This window comes from Stylophora pistillata, chromosome 8 (genome assembly GCF_964205215.1).
Source record: "Stylophora pistillata chromosome 8, jaStyPist1.2, whole genome shotgun sequence".
NCBI lineage: Eukaryota > Metazoa > Cnidaria > Anthozoa > Scleractinia > Pocilloporidae > Stylophora > Stylophora pistillata.
Window position 1 is genome coordinate 27,437,024 of NC_142526.1, and position 21,934 is coordinate 27,458,957.

Genomic DNA, 21,934 nt, shown 5'->3' on the forward strand with positions numbered 1-21,934 from the left:
CTTGAAGGTTCAAAGAAATGCTTGACAACCTTGGAGGATGAGTAACAGAAGCAGTGAGTATTTGCATAGTTCACAGAAGATTTGTATTGCGTTACGACGGAAATTCCAGGCCGCCCTTGCTAACATCATTCTATTTACGTATCTTGCACTCCTTGCTCTCGCTGTAGGTAGTAGTTATCGTTGTGTCCTCGGCTCCTTGAAAACATGTCGTACACTTTCGTTGGAGATCGAGATGGTGTGTACAGTCGAACCTCTCCGGTAGAAATGACTCAAGTGAACCCACAGCCGGTTCAACCTGCAACCGAAATACAGCTCCCAGATATCGAAGATTTCTCGCACATTACGCTTCATCAGGTAAAAATATGTATTTGAAAGTTTACTCTCTTTCAGCTTATTTAAACCCATGCAATCATGTTAAAAAGCTGTGTTCCAAACCCGTAAATTGCGCGCTCCCAAGTTTGTTGGTATTAAATTGCGTGATTGTTTAAATCTGTAGAATAAATGTTAAAGCTCTCTTGAGCGGAATAATAGAAATACGCACTTCGTACTTAGCGCTGATCATTGTCGGGCTAGAATGTTCCTCACAACAATAAGTCGCATCAGTACATTTTGTTTAACTGTTTTTGTGATAGTCGAAGAATTAATGATTTAAAATATTGTACTCTATTTGCAAGCAATGGATTAAACTTCACACAAACTTGACAAGTGATCAAATTTCAACTCTTTCACCAAAGTTTCTTAAGTCTTTTGTCGAAGTGTAATCTCATGCTGAAGGAAAAGCAGGTGAGCTGAAAGCGGTCCACGTTATTATTAATTATTCTTTGTCGAAGAAAGAACGTGAACATATGATAATTGTCACAATACAAATATTCCCGGAAACGTTTTAACATTCCAAGCCGTCGAGTGTCATGTTTCGTTCAGCGTGCGTAAAACCTCTTAACAAATTTTCCTTTCAATTTTCCCACCAAAATTTATTTTAGTTTCGTTCATTTATACTGATGATACAATGAAATTAAAAATAATAATAATGCTATCCATTCAAAGGGGAGTTTTTTGTTCAAAGCCAACTTGTGATATTATTTTATTAACTTAAGACCATTTGTTACTGACAACTCGGTTGTCAAAGCAACACAAATTTTGCCTTAATAAAATAGCATTTCTACTATTTCCCAAAGATAACTGATTATTTGGTACTCTTTATGGAAGACAAAAACAATTTTCAATGGAAGTATTTTCTAGAATTGTTGCATTACCGGTTGTGACTTTTTGTGCTATTTATGTTGTTATTTTATTTGTCTGAACTATGGTAATTAGAAAACATCATCTTGATCTGGAAGGAAAGTTGTTTTAATAGTAAAAAATTGATCATATTATGTAACAGTATATGAGTGGTATTTTTTTTTGTAACCACCTTAATGCACAGGAGAGATCAAGTAATAATCAGGAGAAGCTTGCCTACCTGTTGTTAGGGGTGGGGTGGGGGGGGGGGGCAAGGGAAGGGGTTCAAACCAGTATATGATGCTCAACCCCCCAACACCCAAACAATAATATTGTTATTCCTCTTATTGTTCTCTATACACTTCCAATAGTAATTACAATAAGAAATTGTTTTTTTTTAAAATCAAGATCTTCTTAAGTTGGCAATTCAATTTTCTTTATCCTCAAGACCGTAATGTTTGACTCAGCAGTGATACTATAAGGTGGGATAAATTAGATCATACTAGTCACTCAACCCAGTTTTCTGCTAATAATGTGTCATGGTTGTTATAATCGTGAAAATGTCTTGAATTTTAGCACTGGTTTTGAAAAATCCTTGAAATATAGGGGTTTTTTTTTATATATATATCTCACTTTGGCGATAAACTGAATGATTTTGCTAAAGAGAAATTTGTCCACAAACTGCTGCTGAATTACAAAAAACGACCAGTGAAAATGCTGGTACAAAACATGAACACTTACAAGGAGCAAAATTTGGATCTCTGCCTTAACTTCACACACCAGCCCTCGCAGTGCAAGCACCCAAAATAGCCTGAGTTACTTAATTGGTACTAAATGCCATGGTCTCATCAATCAAGGCTGAACTATTTGAAAATTGTAAATGACTTAAGTTATTATAGCTGCATGCTGTAAGTAAAAAAAGGCAAGGAGTTTGAATGAAGCCGTATGAACCATGCACAGTGTTATTCATTCCTTTTTTGAGGGGATTTAAGACTGGACTGCAAATATACACATGGCAGAATAATTTAAAATTTTGTTTTTGAGTATTTCTCTGCTTACACAACTTTAATTCATTGATCATCTCTCACCCAATAATTATGTTTGTTGCTACATAATGTTGTGGTGTATACATCTGCTTGTTGAAGTTCCACCAGGGCTGGACACTAACTTTTCAACTTACTAGCCAAGTGGCATAGTGACATCTCAGATGCCTTTAGACAATTTCAGTCTGTTTACTTGCCAAACTGGCCAGTGGAAATTGAAAACCACTAGCCAAAACTGAATTTCTACTAGTCTGTGGTTAGTGGGCTACCATTAGTGTCAAGCCCTGTCTGCAAAGTTTTTCAAGACCACCTTGTCTTGCATTTATCATTTTGATATGAAATAAAACAAGCTTTTACATGAAATGCCTTGCCTGCAAGTCGAAAACAAAGTGCTAGAACAGGAGACTGGGACTAGTGGCTTCTGAAACATTCACATTTGCTCACAACAGTTAGTTTTGATTATTATTGTGTGTAGGATTAATTTTCAGCTTTTATTATTATTGTCTTTTCAGTTTTGATTATTATTGTGTGTTGGATTGATTTTCAGGCTGCAAGAGATGGTAAAATTGACATTATTAAGCAAAGACTTACAAAACTTACTTCAAAAAACCAAGCTAAATGTCAAAAACTAATAAACAAACGAGATGAGGACAATACCACACCTCTGCACTATGCTGTACGATATGGACAGGTGGAGGTTGTCAAAGCATTGGTAGACTTCGGAGCAGGTAATTCTTATGAATTAAGTTGATTTTTTATTGTAAGAGCACCCATGAAAGTCTAAATTCTGGAAACTAATCTACAAAGGAATATATACAAGCAGCTTGAACTGATTGCAAACTGAAAATTACCCTGAAACTTAGAGAACAGCAAACACCGAGAACTTTGATGGAATGTTATTGTTTTCCAAGGATGATAAAAGATAATCAGTTGTGAGAAAACTTAATCACAAACAGTAACAGTCATCAGTTTAGGGTTTTGAGGTTTTCTTGCATTTTCCACACTATAATGCCATTGGAAAGCACATGTTGTGATTGTGTTTTTACAGACCTGAAGTAATTAAGGTTTATATGTTAATGACATAAGCAAGAATCATAAAAAGAGTGGGATCTTGAGCACCTCAGGACCTCCTTTAAGCTAAATCTAATTGCCCCTTTACATGTCAGGGTTTGTACAGGTCATGGAAAACCTGGAAAGTCATGGAATTTCAAAATTTCATTTTCCAGGCCTGGAAAGTCATGAAATTTAGGTGTGGGTCATGGAAAGTCGTGGAAAATCAATATACTCTCTATGAGCGAAAGGCAATAAGACCCAAAGTTGAAATTAGTTAACTGACTAGTCCAAAAATCAGATTTAATTTCATTAGAACAATACCATTAATTATTGCTTACCTTAGGTCATGGAATCTTTCAAAAGGTCATGGAAAAAGTCATAGAAAGTCATGGAATTTTAACAGGTCAAAAGTGTATGAACCCTGCATGTGGGTTCTCATACTACTGTTGTCTTTCTGACAGATATTGACATCCCTGGAGAGGATGGAGCGTCTCCCTTACATTATGCTGCAAGATTCCGAGCATCTGCCAGTAGACAACTGTCACAAGTTATTGCTGGTGATGAAAATGGAACAGTTACTGATGGGGTAGAAGTAAATAATATAGGTGTTGTAGCCACACCTCTGACACATGCCATCAGTTCCAACAGTCTTCCTGGAGAAGTGAATCAAACTATGTTTCAGGTCTGAAATGCATATGTCTGAAAAACAGAGACTCGATATTTGTCCTCAGAGATAACAATTTGCCCTGTGTTTTTTATTCTGTTTCTTTATTGTCAAAGTGTTTTGGGGAATGGCTACTCTCTACTGTCTAATATTTAGTGCAAAATTGTTTACAACCCATGCAGAGGATGGCCGGGGGGGCATGCCAATTACATGTACTTTTGCCACTCATTGTAGTTTAATTTCAACTTCCAAGTGTTCTAGGTTTTTACTTAACAGAACCTTCACACTAATCAATTTCAAACCAAACTCCATTTTGAGATCATTTTAACTTGGCGTTCATGTTTGACTGCAACATATACACATGCATATGCACATGTAATCTTTGTCTTATATAATTTTGCTATAACTTAAACTTCATGCTTTAAACAGAATGAAACAGAGATGTAATAGTTATTATTAAAAACTGGATCATTGGATAATGCAATTCAAGACTTTTTATTGGCTTAGCCATTATGGTATATGAGCCAATATACCATAATCTACAAATATGGTAAGTGTATGCGTCAGCTTAAAATCAAAAGGGAGCTAAAAAATCTGGTTTCTTCTTATAAAATAATTATTTCTTGGGGGCGTTTTTAATAAAACAATTATTCCACTTGCACTTGTTGGATATGAGATGATTATAGCCAACTTGGCGCTACACGCCTCGGCTATCCTTCATCTCGTATCCAACGCGCACTCATGGAATAATTGTTAAATAGTCCCTAATTTGAATTTTTTGTGATATCTCTTTAAAAAAATGAGACTGTCCAGCAAGTTGGAATGAAGCATTGACATAAGTTATGAAAATGTGCAACCATCCACATTGTCTCAGTTGCAGGACTGGTACAGACTTGATCTTTACCTAGCCCGCTACTCTAGCTTCTTGAGTGCTTAGCAGACCTTCCAAGTGCATCCATAACTCAATAGTGTACACTGTGGCATTACCATTTGTTTCATAACACAACATTGATACATTGTCGCAAAAGAGTTTTCTTTTATTTAACAAATCTTACATGTGCACATGCAATCTTTGTCTTATATAACCAGAAAATGACCAGAAACAATAAGTGCATGCATTTGCTCATGTCAACAGCATACTCCCATGGGTAAATGGTGGAGGCTGAATTGACCAATCAGAGCATGCACGTGCTTTACTTTGGTTATGTTGTAATTAACAATTATTCCACGAGCGCGCGTTGGATATGAGATGATAGATAGCCAACGAGGCGCTACGCGCCTCGTTGGCTATAATCATCTCATATCCAACAAACGCGAGTGGAATAATTGTTTTATCAAAAACACTACATTAAATTATTAAATTTAATTACATTTTTAGCTCCCTCTCAATTTTAAGCTTATGCGTACGCTTACCATATCGTAGTTTATGGTATATTGGCTCATATACCATAATGGCTAAGCCAATGAAAAGTCTTGAATTGCATTATCCAATGATCCAGTTTTAATAATAAATACTATCATATTCATCAGTTATTATAATTATAATTGTAAACTGACCCTGGTAATTGTAACTCGGAAATCTGACACTGACATGTTTGCTTTTCTTACAGGTTCCTTCAGAGGATGAATCTCTAATACATTTTTTTGTGAATGAATGTGACGGAGATGTCAATGTTAAAGATTCTTATGGAAGTACCCCTCTTCATTATGCAGCATCTAAAAGCAATGCAACTGCTGTAAAAGAACTGTTGACGTGTGATGGGATTAATGTTGATGTAAGTTTGTCTGGAAATTTTCATGTAGATGATTTTTTGTATTTGGTAACTTAATAGACAAGCTATTAGGATACCCAAGAAAATGTGGAAGAAGATTACATTGTCTTTAAGGTATATGTGCACGATCCTTCGCAGTAAAGCACTATTTAATTTTTTTCAGGTCTGATTTTCACTATTGCTTAAATAGTGCTTTACTGCAAAGGATCGTGCACATATACGTTTCATAACCACTGTTCATATATATGTATTTCATATATATTTGTTGTTTGATTTATCATCTACGGGTTTGTGTCGAATTAATTTGATGGCCTACTCCCAGTTGGCTTGTTAGCTCAATTGGTAGAGCGCTGCACTAGTATCGCAGAGGTCAGTGGTTTGAATCCCGTACAGGCCTGAATTTTTTTCAGGTCTGATTTTCACTATTGCTTAAATAGTGCTTTACTGGGAAGGATCGTGCACATATACGTTTCATAACCGCTGTTCATATATATGTATTTCATATATATTTGTTGTTTGATTTATCATCTACGGGTTTATGTCGAATTAATTTGATGGCCTGCTCCCAGTTGGCTTGTTAGCTCAATTGGTAGAGCGCTGCACTAGTATCGCAGAGGTCAGTGGTTCGAATCCCGTACAGGCCTGAATTTTTTTTTCAGGTCTGATTTTCACTATTGCTTAAATAGTGCTTTACTGCGAAGGATCGTGCACATATACGTTTCATAACCGCAGTTCATATATATGTATTTCATATATATTTGTTGATTGTCTTTAAGGTGTTGGAATTGATTAGTTTTGACAGTTCAAGCTACTTATGGCTATATCAGTAACTCATAATTGATAACTGTGTGTACCGGTATATGTTTTTCGTACTGCCAGGCAATAGATGCAAGTGGATCCACACCTCTTCATTGTGCTGCTACTGAGGATAATGTAGAAATTGTCAAGGTGCTACTGGAAGCTGGATCTGATCCAAGGGCAAAGGACAATGAACGGATGACACCAATTCACTTTGCCTGCACAGAAGGAAATGCAGAGGCTGTTAAACTTCTATTTGAGCATGCAGAGAGAAAGGGAGATGTGCTTGAGATGTTGGAGGACAGAAACAAGGAAGGTGAAACAGCGCTTCATTCGGCAGTGGAAGGTGGATACATTGACATTGTTGAAATATGTTTGAAGAAAGGAGCAAAGGTTAAAGCAAGACGAGGTAACCTTGCACAGCCACTGCACATTGCTGCTATCAATGGATATGTCGACATTGCAAAATTATTGGTTGATCACAGGGCCAAGATTGAAGCAAGGAATGCAAACCATGAGACGCCATTACACAGAGCTGCTGCCTTTAATAAGATTTTTATGGTGGATTTTCTCCTTGAAAAGTAAGATTAAGAAAGGTTAATAAATGAACTGTACGTGTTGTATTTCAAATTTCCACACCAAATTATAGGTAATTTTGATTTTGCTGTGTTTCACATAATTCTACTACCATTACCCGTGACAATTAGAAAAGAAAGTTTAAGTAGCCTGAAAGTTTGAAACCCGGCAAAGGAAATTTCATATCCAAACATACATAATTTTTCTTGATAACAATCCCCTAGACTAGTTTATCAAAACAGTAATTATAACTGGGTCATTTTAGGACGTTTTAGAGTTCTGGTTGGCTTATAACTGCATTGAAGGGCCACTGTCATTAATGGCACAATGTATAGAAGCCACGATTCCTCCAGTTTGATACACACCCTTGTAGGAGGCGGCGTGGCCGAGTGGTTAGGGTGCTGGACTTGTAATCCGGTGTCCCGGGTTCAAGTCCTCCACCCTGCCACTCACTGGATTTGTTCTCGGTTGCCCCTAGTTCAACTCCTCGGCTGCGCTCTGTAAATAGCCCACTGGTCTGCCTCCTGCCAGTGGGGATTTTTAAGCTCTTAGTTAGTCTACATTGTGGCTGAAAAGCCCCTAAAGGGGAGCTTCAATTAACGTATATTATTATTATTATTATTATTACCCTTCGTTTTGGTGGGAACTCAGGATATCCGATGCTTATTATCTGAATTGCAATAGAGGCTGAATGCATGTGCAATCAGAGAACCGTGACTGCTGGACATTTGATAGCTTTGATTATTTTCTAATTGCACTCGGTTGAAATTATTTTGAACTTTATCTGAACTATGAAAGTATTTAGAAACCCAACTTTAATGTGAACAATTTAAATATTTCTCTTGGTACAGAGGAGCTGATATTGATTGCCTTGACAAGGATAACTACACCCCCCTTCTAGCTGCTGCCTCAGAAGGACATGCAGATGTTGTGTCAAAACTCTTAAACAGAGGTGCAGACTTACAAGTAAAGAACATTCATGATAAAACTGCAATATTTTTGGCAGCCGAAGAAAACAGAGTTGACACCCTAAAGGTATGTTCCATGCATTTTATCGCAAGTGCGTATATATAGCTTATGTTAACTTCTATTTCTTTGTAATTATTTTGCTGTTTAACTCAGAGAATCATGCAACACTTGGATTATTTGGGGATTGGAGTGTTTATCATGACAAAATGCCAGTAAAGATCAGGACATGTAGGTGAACTGCATGCAAAACCATTATATTCAAACAGCTGCTTTAGATGTACCGTTACTGACCATCGAATATTATCAGGCATGATGTTACCGAACTGTTAGCATTAAGGTAAAAGTAAAGAAACCAATCCCACCAACACGTCGGCCAAAGCGTTGGAGTAAGTAAGAAAGGTTTGGTAAGGTAAGGAAGCGTTGGCCGACGCGTTGTTGAGATCGGATTCCGTAACTTTTACCCTATGGTCTATAGCCTTGAACTTTTCATTTGTCACAAGATGATTAATTTTTCCTCATTCTCGTTTCTCCTTCACTTAACATTTTTTGTTTACCGTTTTAAAAAGAAACTACGCTAGCCTTCAGAATTCTGCAGTTGATTGTTACTTTGTTTGAACTCAAAGGTGTATACAATAACTATGAATGATTTCACAAACTTTTGACAGGCGATCCTTGAGAACGAAAAGGCCAAATCTTTGATCAATGAGAGTGATCGTTATGAAAACACTCCACTCCATGTTGCTGCTCAGAATGGCTATGCCTCTGTTGTTCAGGTGAGGTTAATATTAGTGAGTAGCAAAACACTAACTGCTATTTGCTTTTATTTTGAATCGAGTAGTTTATCATCGTCTCATCGTATTCTAGGAAGTAGTTGTAAAACCCCTCTTACCTACCCTGTGAAGTTTATAGCAATTCAGCTTTATTTATTCCAGACCGCACATGTGTAGGTTAGAGTACAATATATCCATAGTTAAGTCATCAAGCAGGGATACAGGTATTTAATTGCAACGTTAATGTTTATGTTCTTTAAGTTTTTTTTAATGATGACCTTTCACAACATTTAATAGGCATTGTTGGATAATAAAGCAAAGATAAATGCAAGGAATGAAGATGAAAACACTCCTCTACATCTGGCTGCAAAACATGGAAAAATAAGGTATACACGCAGTAATTTACCTACCAATTGACACATAAAATTTGTTCGATTTGTGATTTTTAGTAAGATTATATTTCTTTGGAATAACTTTATTTTATTACGCGTGTAAATTGAAATTATAATGATCTTTCCTCTCCCAGGACTGTTCTCGAGCTTGTTAAGAGGGATCTTACCATTATAAATGATGAGGATGAAGCCTCAAACACACCCCTTCACTTGGCGGCTATAGAAGGTCACATAAAGTGCTGCAGGGTTCTGTTAGAAAAAGGAGCTGAAGTGGATGCAAGGTGGGTGGAATACCTTGAGTTCAGAGGTTACCAGTGGTTTCATACCCAAGGTCGCTTACGCTTAGCAAGTATTCATTTGTTTTTGTTGAGAATGGCACACTAGAATTTTACTTGTAGCATGCTTGCTTGCCTCTATTAGCTCGTGACACGCTACAATCGACATCTGTTTATTCACTCGCGCGTCAGGTCTTTCCAATGAATGACTGCTGGGACGGGTATGAATCGACCAGCTGTCCGGCTACCAAACGACTCAAACTGCATTTTTCATAGCTTCTCCTTGGCTGAGGGAATTTACAGTAATTAAGGGACAAATCGTTATTTATGTAGAAGAGGGTGGGAAGTCAGTGGTTTTTTCGTGGTAAAAGTGTGGGCTTTCTTTTTTTTTTTTTAACTACAAACAAGGAGGACCTCATCTTTATTTCGGTACAATGGACCATCGTAGACTGTGTGGGGGAACGTAACAGTGAAAATTCATGACCACGTTACTTGGGCATAAATCCAAGTTTGCGGGGGAGGGGAGGGATTTGAAAAGCAAGTAGTTAGTCCACTCAAAAATTTGGTGTAAGGCTATAACTTACTAAGTTAGGGTACTCCTGTTCTCCCCTTGTGCATCAAGTCGATATCATTTATTATAAACTTCGTGTGAAGCCGATCTACAGGTTGTACTTTCAGTTGTCATTAGCTTCTCTCCAATTTTTGACCCATCCAGATTGACTTATATGGTCATTATGGGCGTGGTATGAGCAGTTTTGATCCCCAAGCTTATTGGACTAAGGGAACACTTTTTTGGTAAAGTTCACCTCGACTAAAACATGTTTTTGTACTCGCTAATTGTGATCAGAGAGTTGAAGTACTCATTAAGACTGACAACTCAGTAAGAGTTGTTCCACGCTAGCTAATTATGGTCAGAGCGTTGAAGTACTCATTAAGAGTGACAACTCAATAAGAGTTGTTCCCGCGGTTTTCTTTCCGATAAACTTGCCTCAGACCGGAACGACAACAATTTTAAAACATCATTTTTTTTCGGAAAGACTTTATTGGTATCTTAACAGCTTAAAATGCGAGAAATTAATCCGGAATACTAAAAGTGAGGCTGAAACCTTTGATTTGCATCTTAAAGCAAGGGGACCAAAGAGCCTTTCGCTTTTTATTCTGTCCTTGCCTTCACCCACCCCACCCCCTCTATCCCCTCTCCGTTTCCCTGCCAAACTGCGCCTTTTATTTACTGAACATGGTCGCATAACAAGATTTTTATGCTACAGGAACTCCACATTATGGACGCCCCTGGACTGTGCAGCAGCTAAGGGTCACTTAAAAGTAGCAAACATCCTGTTGGACTTTGACTCACCTGTCGATCCTATTGATAAGACTAAGGTAAAGTAGCAAACATCCTGTTGGACTTTGACTCACTTGTCGATCCTATTGATAAGACTAAGGTGAAAGAGAATGTTATAAATATAAAAACATTCTTTATAAACATTATAATTCTGTTGGTAAAACTTGAGGGAAGTTTAGTTTCTAATTCAACAGATTGTTGATGTATTACACAGATTAAGTATAAGTCTTGATTGTTGAACAAACTCTCCTTGTCAGCAGCTTAGGAAATGTAAACAGGAAAGTGACTGGAGGAGAAAAGTGAAGAAAACTGTTTGGAGAGCAGTATAGAGAATGCTCTTTCTGATTTTAGGCTGTAAACGGTTGAACCAATCAAAATAATTATGGTTTTCTTACAGAAAACAGAGACCTTATTGTAACGAGACTTAGACTTTCAGCACTCCTTGAGTAAGAAATGACCACCTAAGAATCTCTCTTTACCGTGTTAAAACAGGGCTGTGATCAAGCAGCAGCCGTGGCCCCAGGCACCTTACTTTTGCTCTTAAGTGACTCAGGAATCTTAGGTTTTTTTTTTTTCATGAAAAGCATATGCTGGGCACCCTGGATTTCACAGTTTCAGAGCACTGGGCTCCCTTCAATTTTTCTCAGAGCACAGCCTTGTATAAGTTTACTCATTATGTGACTCTTCTTTCTTGTACAGACCACACCTTTACATTTAGCAGCAAAAGAGGGCCATGCCGATATGGTGACACTCCTGTTGTCCAAAGGTGCTGACATTACACTAACTGACTACAGTGGAAGAAACTGCCTTGACTTAGCAGCAGATCACAGCCGCAAGTGAGAATCGATGTTTCCTTCAAAAACTAAAAATCTAAGTGCATGCGGAATTCATGGCTAATGTTGGGAATGCTGTGCTTCTTTATTTTTGGTAATGCAATTGTACTTGTTTCCGTGTGTTCTACAGGGAAACAGCCATGGCCATTGTCAACGATGAAAACTGGATCTCTGTTTTGAAGAACAAATCATGGGAACAGAATCGCGTCACGACTCCATTGAGAAAACTGATCATCAAACTTCCTTGTATGTTGACTCTTAAATTTGTATTAATCTCAGCACTTGAGCGACTGCGCACCTACCTTTCCTGACCCAACATTAACCCTAACTTGTTATCAGTTGACTGTTTTTGGTTTAGGGGACGGGTAGGTGTGCAGTTGTTCAGTTACTAACTTTTATCCAACATCTCTAAGCAGGGCGTAAACAATTAACGAATCAAGGGACTTTCAAAAGTCTTGAATTCTCATTCTTTGAGTTCGGTTCGGTTTGGGATTTTCAAACCTCTCTGAACACCCGGAGGGGCTCTTAGGTCATGAAGCGGATGGGATGTGCGACTTAATTGCAGTGTTAGGTTAATCATGACATATGTGATTTGGTAATTCTAGACTTGCAGTTAGTCTCTGACCATAAGCCCCAAATTTCTTTGCAATTTGTTGATTTGTCTTTTATTGTGAGTTAAAAAAGTGATGAAACCTAGAAAAAGTTCTTCTGAAATTTACCTTTCTACTCTCAGCTGTGGCAGAAGCAGTCTTCAACCGTTGTGTCAAAGAAAGTGGCCACCATGTCGAAGACAAAAAGTATGAGGTAACATTTTACTATGAGTTCTTGGAAGATATTTACGTTGACTGGTCAGATGGAGGCGATGCAGGTTCGGAGACGTCCAGTTTAGCGAGCTTCTCAATGGAAGACGTCACAGGGGATGAAGAGTTTAGGAAGATTCAAGGGTCAGCTGGAGTGGCTGAGGCTGTGACTCAGTTGGAGAAGAAGGAGAGTCATCCTCTAATGATCATGGTAAAATGCGTCTTGCTGTGTTGTTTGAAATAAATTATTGGCCTTCCTTTAGTAATTGTGATTAAAGCTTGCTGGATGTAAGACATCGACGTGGTTGGTGAGCAGCGAGCATTTGGCAGAAAGGGAGGTTCAATAATAGGGATAGAGGAAGGATAGCAAGAAAGGAGTGAGTTGGAGAGGAAGGGACTGGGATTCATCCAGGAGGGGGAGGAAGAGTGGCCAACGAGAAAGAATATTTGTCCCCCTAGCGGCAATATTTATAATGACTCGTTGAGCTTAAGATTTAGCTTTTTTGTTGAGTGCATGGAACAGTGAAAAAGAAATGGTGGGGTTTAAAGGGAGGAAGGATTGATGCAAAGATGCAATCATTCCTCATCCCTTAAGGAATGGAGGGAAGAAAGGAAAGATACATTAGTGGACGGGATTGATGAATGGATGGATAGATGGAGGGAGAAAGGAAGAAAACGAGCAAATATAAGAGATGCAGGGAGATTGAGAAAGAAGGAAGGAGGGATGGGGAGGAAGGAGGAAAGAGAACGGTTTTTTTCGTTTTTGTTTATTTTCCTTTTGATCAATTTGATGACGTTAAATTGTTAATTTCAGGTGAAGAATAAGCGTGAACAGTTGCTAGGCCATCCTCTTGTCACGTTTCTGTTGGATTACAAATGGAAGATATTTGGCAGGTACATTTATTACTTCAAGCTGGCCCTCTATTGCTTGTTCTTGTTGTTCTTGACTGGTTATACTGTTTACTCGACTGAGCATGGCCCAGTTTGTCTCAATGAAACAGTGGTTGACAAAGGAACTGCGGACGAGAGCTCTGTTGCCTACATCTTGTGGATAAGCGTCGGGCGTATTGTGATACTGGCGCTAGCATCAGCACATATTCTTTCCGAGGTAGGATACTTGTTACTGATTGTTCTAAGCATTATTGGTAGGGTTTGACAAATGTATTTTAAAGTAAGTAATTTGATGAATAGAATAGAAATTTGAGATTTTTTCCTCCTCTCCCGTTCGCCTCTAGTTGTAATTTTGAGATCCTTCTTGCGTCAATGTGTGTCCAATTGTCCAGCTAAAATTCCTTTTGTTTTTGATAAGTGGCATATTCCGTGCATGGAAGTTAAGAAAGCTAGGATTTTTTTTATTTAGTCTCAAAGCACAACGACTTATGAAGTGAAGTGAGTCTTCTAAAATTTGTAGACAAACGTAACTTTTAAGTAAATGACCAATCATTATTTATAGCCGGACGGGGGGCGAGGGGGTTAGTTTTGTCATGATGATATTTAGCTGATCCCCCCATAAGCTTCTGTAGTATTCTTATGATGCTCCTCTTTAGCAGTTAATGACAGTCAATTTTTAACAGTCCTCCCTTTATACTCTGTTGGCGAAGACTGACTCCCCCTGAAAACCATGCGAGGCCCCAAAATCCTCCGCGTCCCCCCCTTTCAAGAGATAGATTATGACTTGTCTCTCAACTATCGAAAATGGGCCAGCCATGTGAATCTTTTGTTTTGTTGTTGTTGTTGTTTTAGTTTTTCTTGTATTGCTCTCTCTTTTAATTCGATATTCGTGGCTATTGCAGTTGTTCCAACTAGTGTATCAGCGCAGACAATATTTCTCATGGGAGAATCTTGTGGAGTGGGGTGTGTATGTACTCGCCATTGTTTACGTGGCCGATGAGTTTGAAGTGGAAGTGGTCAATAGGTACGTGTCAGAGAGAATCCTAGGGGTTTTTTGAAGTTCACAGCATCACTTCTTTATGTCGTCTACACTTTAAAACCCTGTTGTATTTTGTTCGTGAGCACGTTTTGATCTAGCGTTGTAAAATTGTAACTCAAGTGTTTTAGGAAGTCTACATGTTTAATGGTCACCCCATTTTCCTCCTCCCCCCCCCTCAATTTTTGACTCCACATGCTGAATACTCACCCCCCCCCCCACATTTACACACACTTCCCCTCCCCTCTTAATTCTTGACTGAACGAGCTTAAAACTAGCCAGATTCTTTGATTCACTTTGCAGTTGTTCGACGGCGAAAAAAACCATCGGAGCCTTATCAATCTTTTTAGCTTGGATGGCTTTGGTGTTATTCATCAGAAAGTTTCCAAAGCTTGGTATTTACGTGGTGATGTTTACAAGCATTCTCTACACGTTCACGAAATTCTTCATGATTTATGTGCTGTTCCTCGTTGCCTTTGCGCTTTCGTTTTTCACGCTGTTCCATGATCCTAAGGTGAGCTGGATCACTTTCTCTGCTTCCAAATATAGACGGATACATACCTTAGGCGTTGGAGTGTGTTATTTTACAGTGACAACTTAAATTTTTCAAAACAGTTGTTGAAATTTTAGCACGCTCATTAATGTCTCAAACAATTTTTCAATAGGCGATTTTCGGAAGGTTCTGTCTTTGATGTACGGCTCCGTTCGATTTCGGACGGTTAAATCCTATTTTGGACGGTACGTACTTTTTTCGAACGGTTTCGGACGGTTTGCAGCGCTGAGTGAAACTGCGCCGCTAGTTCTGCAATACCCAGGAGACCCAGTCTTTCATCCATGGACCTTAGGTGCTTCAAATCATAATATACGCTTATGAGGCGGGAAATGATGTCATTTTTATGGTCGACACTTTTGTTAATGATGAATTCGCAAGAATTTCTTCAGTTACTGTGAAGATAGGAAAAATATTCTTGTGCTTTATATAGTCAACCGGGAAGCCCTCGGCTACTCCCCACGGTCTGTTTACTCTATTGTTTTTATTTTTTATCAGGAATAATTTGGGTAAATAGCTGAGGTCTCACATCACACGTTACTAAAGTTCTAATTTAGGCTTTTATTTTCTTTCTCCTTCGTTATTTCGTATTTCGTTTATACTGAATTGCGGCAAGGCTCGAATATATATAGTGTTTCACTCTAGTTCCGTCAAAATTACCTAAGGTTGTAATATTGCAATGAAGGAGAATGCAACGATCTTTTAATTCTATAGGAATGGACAATTTAAGAAAATGCACTAGACATGTTTCCTGATATTTAGATTTTTATCGTGCAAATCTGTCTTTGAGAGGCTAAACTAAGAGGGATTATGTCTGGAATAAAACCCGTTTCTAAAGGAATTCGCGAGATCCCACCTCGCACAAGTAAAGCCACTTCGTAAAAAGGACCCTCTTCGTTCATCTTTCATAATCATCATCAATAAACTATTACAGTTACTCACACAAATTATCCCTCTCACAGCAAAGCATCCGTTCGTTTGGGGAGCCTAGCCGTGCTATCGTGAAGACAGCAGTGATGATGATTGGGGAGTTCGACTTCGACGACTTATTTAACTCGCCTGACTTGAACGTTCCTGGTGTTTCGTGGTTCATTTTTATTGTCTTTTTGATTATCATGACTCTCATCTTGATGAACTTGTTGGTGAGTTTCCTTGTTTTCAATCGCCTTTTCTCTGACTCGTTTCTGTGCTTGGGTATGCTTAACATGCCCTTTCTCCGTCAACATGAAACTAAATAACGTGCAAAACCTCTTTTACTTTCACCCATTACAGCCCGTGCAGCACACGTTCGATTTTACCAGGCCTGCACACGCGCGTTACGCGCGCGAGAGCAAGAGAAAGTTCTCTCGTGCGTGTGTGTTTCTCGCTTTCCTCTACTCGGCGTCCTTCACAGCGTTGGACATTTTAACTTGGAAAGGGCTTATTATATTCACGCAATGTATGATGCTCTTTCGACTGAATCAGCCTTCTGTAAAGCCTGAGTATCTGCGTTATACGTTAACGAAGGTATTCATCAGCTTTGAGTTTAATGTGACGTTTGTTCCAATAACTTCGCAATTTTGTCTTGCTGCGTAATGTGTAAGTAAATGATACCGTGTTGCCTTCAGTTTTTCCTTCAATAAACAATTTTTAACCTTAGTAAAGCTCAATTTTGCACTGTAGATCTGACAAAACCATCCTAAATGAAATACTTGAAATTCATTTGTTTGGAGTAGGGGTCTGCTGACCACAGGGTAAAGATTTTAAAAACCTGCGTTTGGCCACGAAATGTCTGTTTTGTTAATTCTCTGTGTTTATTCCCTCTCAAGATTGGTTTGGCTGTGGACGACATCAAAGGTGTCCAGGAGCTGGCTGTACTCGAGCGACAAGCCATGTTGGTACGGAATTAGCCAATAGCTTTATGGAAACTCAACGTCCTACACGACTCCCCTAGTATTTTACCCAGACCCTTTCCTCTTCTCTTTTTCACGAAGATGATTTTGGGTCGATTTTAAGGAATGTTCCACCATGATTTCAATTACCTGTAGTTCTCTGTTTGGTGTTTGCATAGACGTTAATCTTCAAAAAACTGACTGATTGACTTACTGTCTGACCTTACTGACGGAAAAAACCAACTTATCATCGATTTACTGATTGACTGGCTCATTAACTTATTGAAAGACTGACTGGCTGACTGAAAGACCGACTGACTGACTGAATGACTGACTGACTAACTGATTGACTGTCTGAATGACTGACAGATTGACTTACTGACTGATTGACTGACTGCCTAACTGACTTACTGACTGATTGACTGACTGCCTAACTGACTTACTGACTCACTAATTGATTGACTGACCGACTGATTGACTCACTGACTCACTGACTGATTGACTGACTTAGTCACTGACTGACTAACTGATGGACCGATGATGACCGAATGATTGAATGTTTAATCGATTAATTGTATCTCACAGAGGTATGCAAAACGGGACAAGATCGAAGAATGAAGCTGGAAACCCGCCCATAGAGCGCCCTTTTAAAACAAATCTCACTTCCAATCCACGCAACTTTGTGTTACCTTACTCTCGGCTTTGATGCACTATGTAATAAAGATAATTTCTTTGGCTGACAGACTGTTCGTTTCTTTGTAACTAAAGGTTGATTTAGCTATGGATGTAGAGAAAGCTTTGCCCAGAGGACTTCGGAAACGGCTTGTACCAGAAAGACAAGTCGTTCGACCAAACCAGTATGAAGGCTTTAAATGGTACTGGTACAGTCCGCCCATCTCTGCACAGGAGGTCCAAGTAGCGTTGAAGCCGAACAAGGTACGTGCACGTTAATCCATTAGCAACAAGAAAGGATCAATTTGAGATACCTAATTCTGTTTATGGTCCCTATTTTTGTGGTTATTACTTCTCCTTTTTGGGAGATCTCCCTAAGGATCCTGAAATAACCAATCATGTGCTGCGAGCTGTTCTCACTCAAACATCCTGTGGGGCGTAATTTTGCTCTCCACTGAAGCTTTGAAATAACGTGCACGACACATGTGAATGATTTAGGAGTGACAAGATAGCATGAGTATTGAAAGAACTTAAGAGGGATTAACTGTAGAATAAGGCCTACAGAGCGTGCTTTGATTAAGGCGACTGGTCAAGTCACCCGAGAGTTATCTCGCCAATAGTCATTTCGCCCGGAACTTGAGTCACGTCGCCCGAAAAAAAGTTAAGTCGCGTGAAGATTAACTATCGTGAAGTAAATAACATGGCAATCACAGCAGCCAATCAGAACATAGGAAAATATTCTATGTAGTCTACGAGAATACAAAATAAGCACGGGGTCACTGCCTGAAGCGCAGGTAAACGCCATTGATCAAGTCGCGATTTGTTTAGTTTTCTGGGTCAATCACAGATCGAAGATAAGCAGAACCAAAGCAATCCTACTCTACTTTTGACATTTAGTTGACATTCAAATTTTTCTTCGGGTAATTCACTCCCCAACATTGATTCTCCCTCGATGAGCGGCTAAATTCATCCTTTTTTGGTAATTATTTTGCATGGTAATTGTCTACGCACAAAAATGGGTGATTGACTGTAATAGTTGAAGTATTTAGGCTTTTTGTCATGATAACTGTCGTGCTGGCTGCTATCGCAAAAACGCTTTATGTTTTCTCTTCATTCTCTCTTCCCATATTTGAGGGTGTGAGTGAGTGTAGTCACCAAGAGGACTGTTGTTGATGAGTGACTGGTGTTTCTGCATCGAGGGAGGGTGATCATCACAGTCAAAGGCTGAGGAGAGCCATCAGTATGGGCGAGCGTCTTCCTTAAAAATAGAATGGAGAATTCAGAGTAGAAGTTTAGCTCTCTGCAAGGAGACTTGTACTCGCTATCTTAGGAATTTGGCCCTCAACTTTAACTTCTGACTTTTGATTTTCGTTTGCTGTTTTTTTGTTCTAGTCTTCCCTTGAAGTGTTGTCTGACCGAACGGATGAACTTCAAGAAACTGTGTCAGGAATGAAGAATCGCTTGAAAACAATGCAGTTTAACCAGGAGGAGATACACAAGATGCTGGTGGGTATCGTGAAGAAACTTGATGCCATTGTCGAAGGAGACGACGATGAAGACGATCAGCTGTTTTAGTCACGTGACTTGATGAAACTGCCGGTCGTTAGAATGGCAAATGTGCGGGCTCACCCGCGACCCGTCTGCAATTGCTGATCATTAGAAAAGTGACAATATTGTAACTTGAAGTAGTATTCTGACTAAATTTGAAATGGATTAGGATTGTATTTATCCGTGTATTAGCGTTGACGTCGTTACGCATCTTGCACGTAGTCTGAGCGGAGCGTTACAAACCGAATGTTAGTTTCAAGGGGGCTAGACGCACACGTATATGAAGAATTAGTTGAAAAAGTATTTTTGAAATTTTCACAGTTGTACTGATAATCGGCTACATCAGGAGCCTTGTCCACATTAAATTCTGAGAAATATTTACAGCCCTTGCATCAGGAGCCCTGAACTCTTACATCAGGAGCCCTGACTACTCTCAGTTCTAAGAAATATTTATAGCTATTTAGATACAACATATATCAGAAGGCCTGTTCACATTCAATTCTGAGAAATATTAATAGCTATAGCGGTACAAGATATATGGCTACCTTGCACTATAAAAGCTAGAATAATACTCTAGCGTGGGAAACAATCGATACATGGTACTTTTACAGCCGTTGATTGGTTAGTTTAGTTAGATATGTGTAGGCTATTTTATTGAAAAAAATAGATGTTTGATGAAATGGGAGTCTAGCATGTCAAACAATCGATATATGGTACTTTAACAGCCGTTGATTGGTTAGTTTAGTTAGTTATGTATAGGCTATTTTAAAAAAAATAGCTATTTGATGAAATGACAGAGACCCAAATTATTGAAAGGCTTACTGGGAAATTGAAGAATTCATAGAATCAAGCAAAATATTTATGATACACGGGAGAAACATTTACGAACCTCCGTCTTCCAAACAGTAGTATTTATGCTTAAATAAGCACTGAAACTTCAGATACAAACACAGCAACATACATGACGATATATTAGCTCTGAAGTAGAGTTTAATGTGTGATAACTTGTGTCTTTAATAATGAATTAGGTCCACTTCTTGAAAAGAATCTTTCGTTAAAAAGTTTAAAGATTAAAATGGTCAGGGATGGGACTGACGTTATAGTACCTCCCTGAAGCGGCACTTGTCTCAAAGAATAAAACATGAAAGGAAGTTTTATCTGTGATTGTTTCTGTTTAGTTCTTCAAAATGCCTCCATCTACTAGACGCTTGGTTATGGCAGTGAAAGTAGCTTCTACATATGCTATAAACCGATTGCTCTTTTGAACAGAATATATCCTTCGAAGAGATAACGGAGTAATTGGTTTTTTTTTTTTTTTTCAGTCTTTCGCTCTGATATCAGCTTTAGAAACTCTTTACGATGGCTAGCTCAACTCAACTCAGTTGATAAAACCAACTTATTTTGTAATACCCCCTGCCGGCGCAACCTCAACTCAACTCAGTTGAAAAAACCAACTTATTTTGTAATACCCCCTGCCGGCGCAACCTCACAGTTTCTTTAAAAACTTACCCTCTTAACTTTTAACGAGATACAATGAATATATGAAGTTCATATATTTTTTTTTTTTTTTTTTTTTTTTTCGAATTGCGGTATTAGATACGTATGATGGACGATCCTCGCAGTGGATAGCGCTATTTAGGCAATAGCGAAAATCAGACCTGAAAAAAAAACAGGCCTATACGGGATTCGAACCACTGACCTCTGCGATACTAGTGCAGCGCTCTACCAATTGAGCTAACAAGCCAACTGAGAGCAGGCCGTTAAGATGATTCGTAATAAACCCGTGAAAGTAATAAATGAGATACAATGAATATATGAAGTTCATATATTTTTGAACTGCGGTATTAGATACGTATGATGGACGATCCTCGCAGTGGATAGCGCTATTTAGGCAATAGCGAAAATCAGACCTGAAAAAAATCAGGCCTGTACGGGTTTATTACGAATCAACTTAACGGCCTGCTCTCAGTTGGCTTGTTAGCTCAATTGGTAGAGCGCTGCACTAGTATCGCAGAGGTCAGTGGTTCGAATCCCGTACAGGCCTGATTTTTTTTCAGGTCTGATTTTCGCTATTGCCTAAATAGCGCTATCCACTGCGAGGATCGTCCATCATACTTAACTTTTAACATTTGTCATTTGTGCCTAAGGCGCCGTAATGTGCCGCATGGGTCGGAGTGTCCCGTTCGTGCCCATCCCATTTGGGCTTTAATTCTTTATGTTTGTATATTTTCATTTTTTTTATCTTGCCCAATAAAGCTCGGCATACTCACATATATACATACACGCATAATACGTACTAAAAGTTTTCGTAGCTTTACTTTGGAGTTCTTTCAGAGTTCTGGAGTCCATTCAGTTTAGAGCTTCTCTATACTCCACGGGGAAGAAGGATAAGATACGTTATGATAAATTAAAAAAAAAAATACAGATAGAGTTTCACTTAGCAAAAAGGTTTATTCAGTTAAGCTTTCAGCATCAAACTTGAGATTTTCCTCGTAGTCAACAAGACTAAGCGAAGAGTTTAGGACAAGGCTCTTTTTTCGTCCAAATCCTGATTAGGAATAGTCCTAACATTCAAGCAGTCGGATTCTGATCTTCTAGGTGATCGAACCGAGGACTTGCCGGAAATAAACTTTCGGAGGAATGTTATTCCGCCTCCCTTCTCAAAACTAGATGCCGGCTTTTCATCGATAACCTCATATGCCGTGTCAAGAAGTACAATTCTTGGCTTTAGGGGCTTGGGTCGAACAAATCGTCGCTCGTACGAACAAGGAAGAGTAAACACAATGTCTGTCTGAGACCTGGGGGCTAGATCAGCCGAAGTTATCTCCTCTGACTCGAAGTCAGGCTCATTATCCATATAC

The 21,934-nt window shown here is 38.8% G+C and overlaps 1 protein-coding gene across 1 annotated transcript; it reads left to right on the forward strand.

Annotated features, from left to right (window-relative positions):
* The first annotated feature begins 59 nt into the window (after positions 1-59).
* LOC111324222 (transient receptor potential cation channel subfamily A member 1 homolog) lies at positions 60-20,225 on the forward strand. Its single transcript, XM_022927724.2, has 20 exons — positions 60-354; positions 2,809-2,989; positions 3,776-3,996; positions 5,589-5,753; positions 6,630-7,129; positions 7,976-8,159; positions 8,759-8,866; positions 9,161-9,249; positions 9,390-9,536; positions 10,799-10,910; positions 11,572-11,708; positions 11,836-11,951; positions 12,439-12,716; positions 13,320-13,613; positions 14,299-14,420; positions 14,736-14,946; positions 15,945-16,124; positions 16,791-16,859; positions 17,622-17,789; positions 18,918-20,225. Exons 1-20 carry the CDS (start codon positions 205-207, stop codon positions 19,098-19,100), a joined length of 3,615 nt encoding a protein of 1,204 aa, XP_022783459.1. The 5' UTR covers positions 60-204; the 3' UTR covers positions 19,101-20,225.
* Positions 20,226-21,934: the final 1,709 nt, after the last annotated feature.

What these genes read in the sequence shown, in the direction of transcription:
- LOC111324222 (XM_022927724.2), top strand. Translation starts at nt 205, where the DNA reads ATGTCGTACACTTTCGTTGGAGATCGAGATGGTGTGTACAGTCGAACC. An exon ending in GGAGCTGAAGTGGATGCAAG is followed by an intron (nt 9,537 to 10,798) that starts GTGGGTGGAATA and finishes TTTATGCTACAG; the next exon opens with GAACTCCACATTATGGACGC. An exon ending in CAGCACATATTCTTTCCGAG is followed by an intron (nt 13,614 to 14,298) that starts GTAGGATACTTG and finishes TGGCTATTGCAG; the next exon opens with TTGTTCCAACTAGTGTATCA.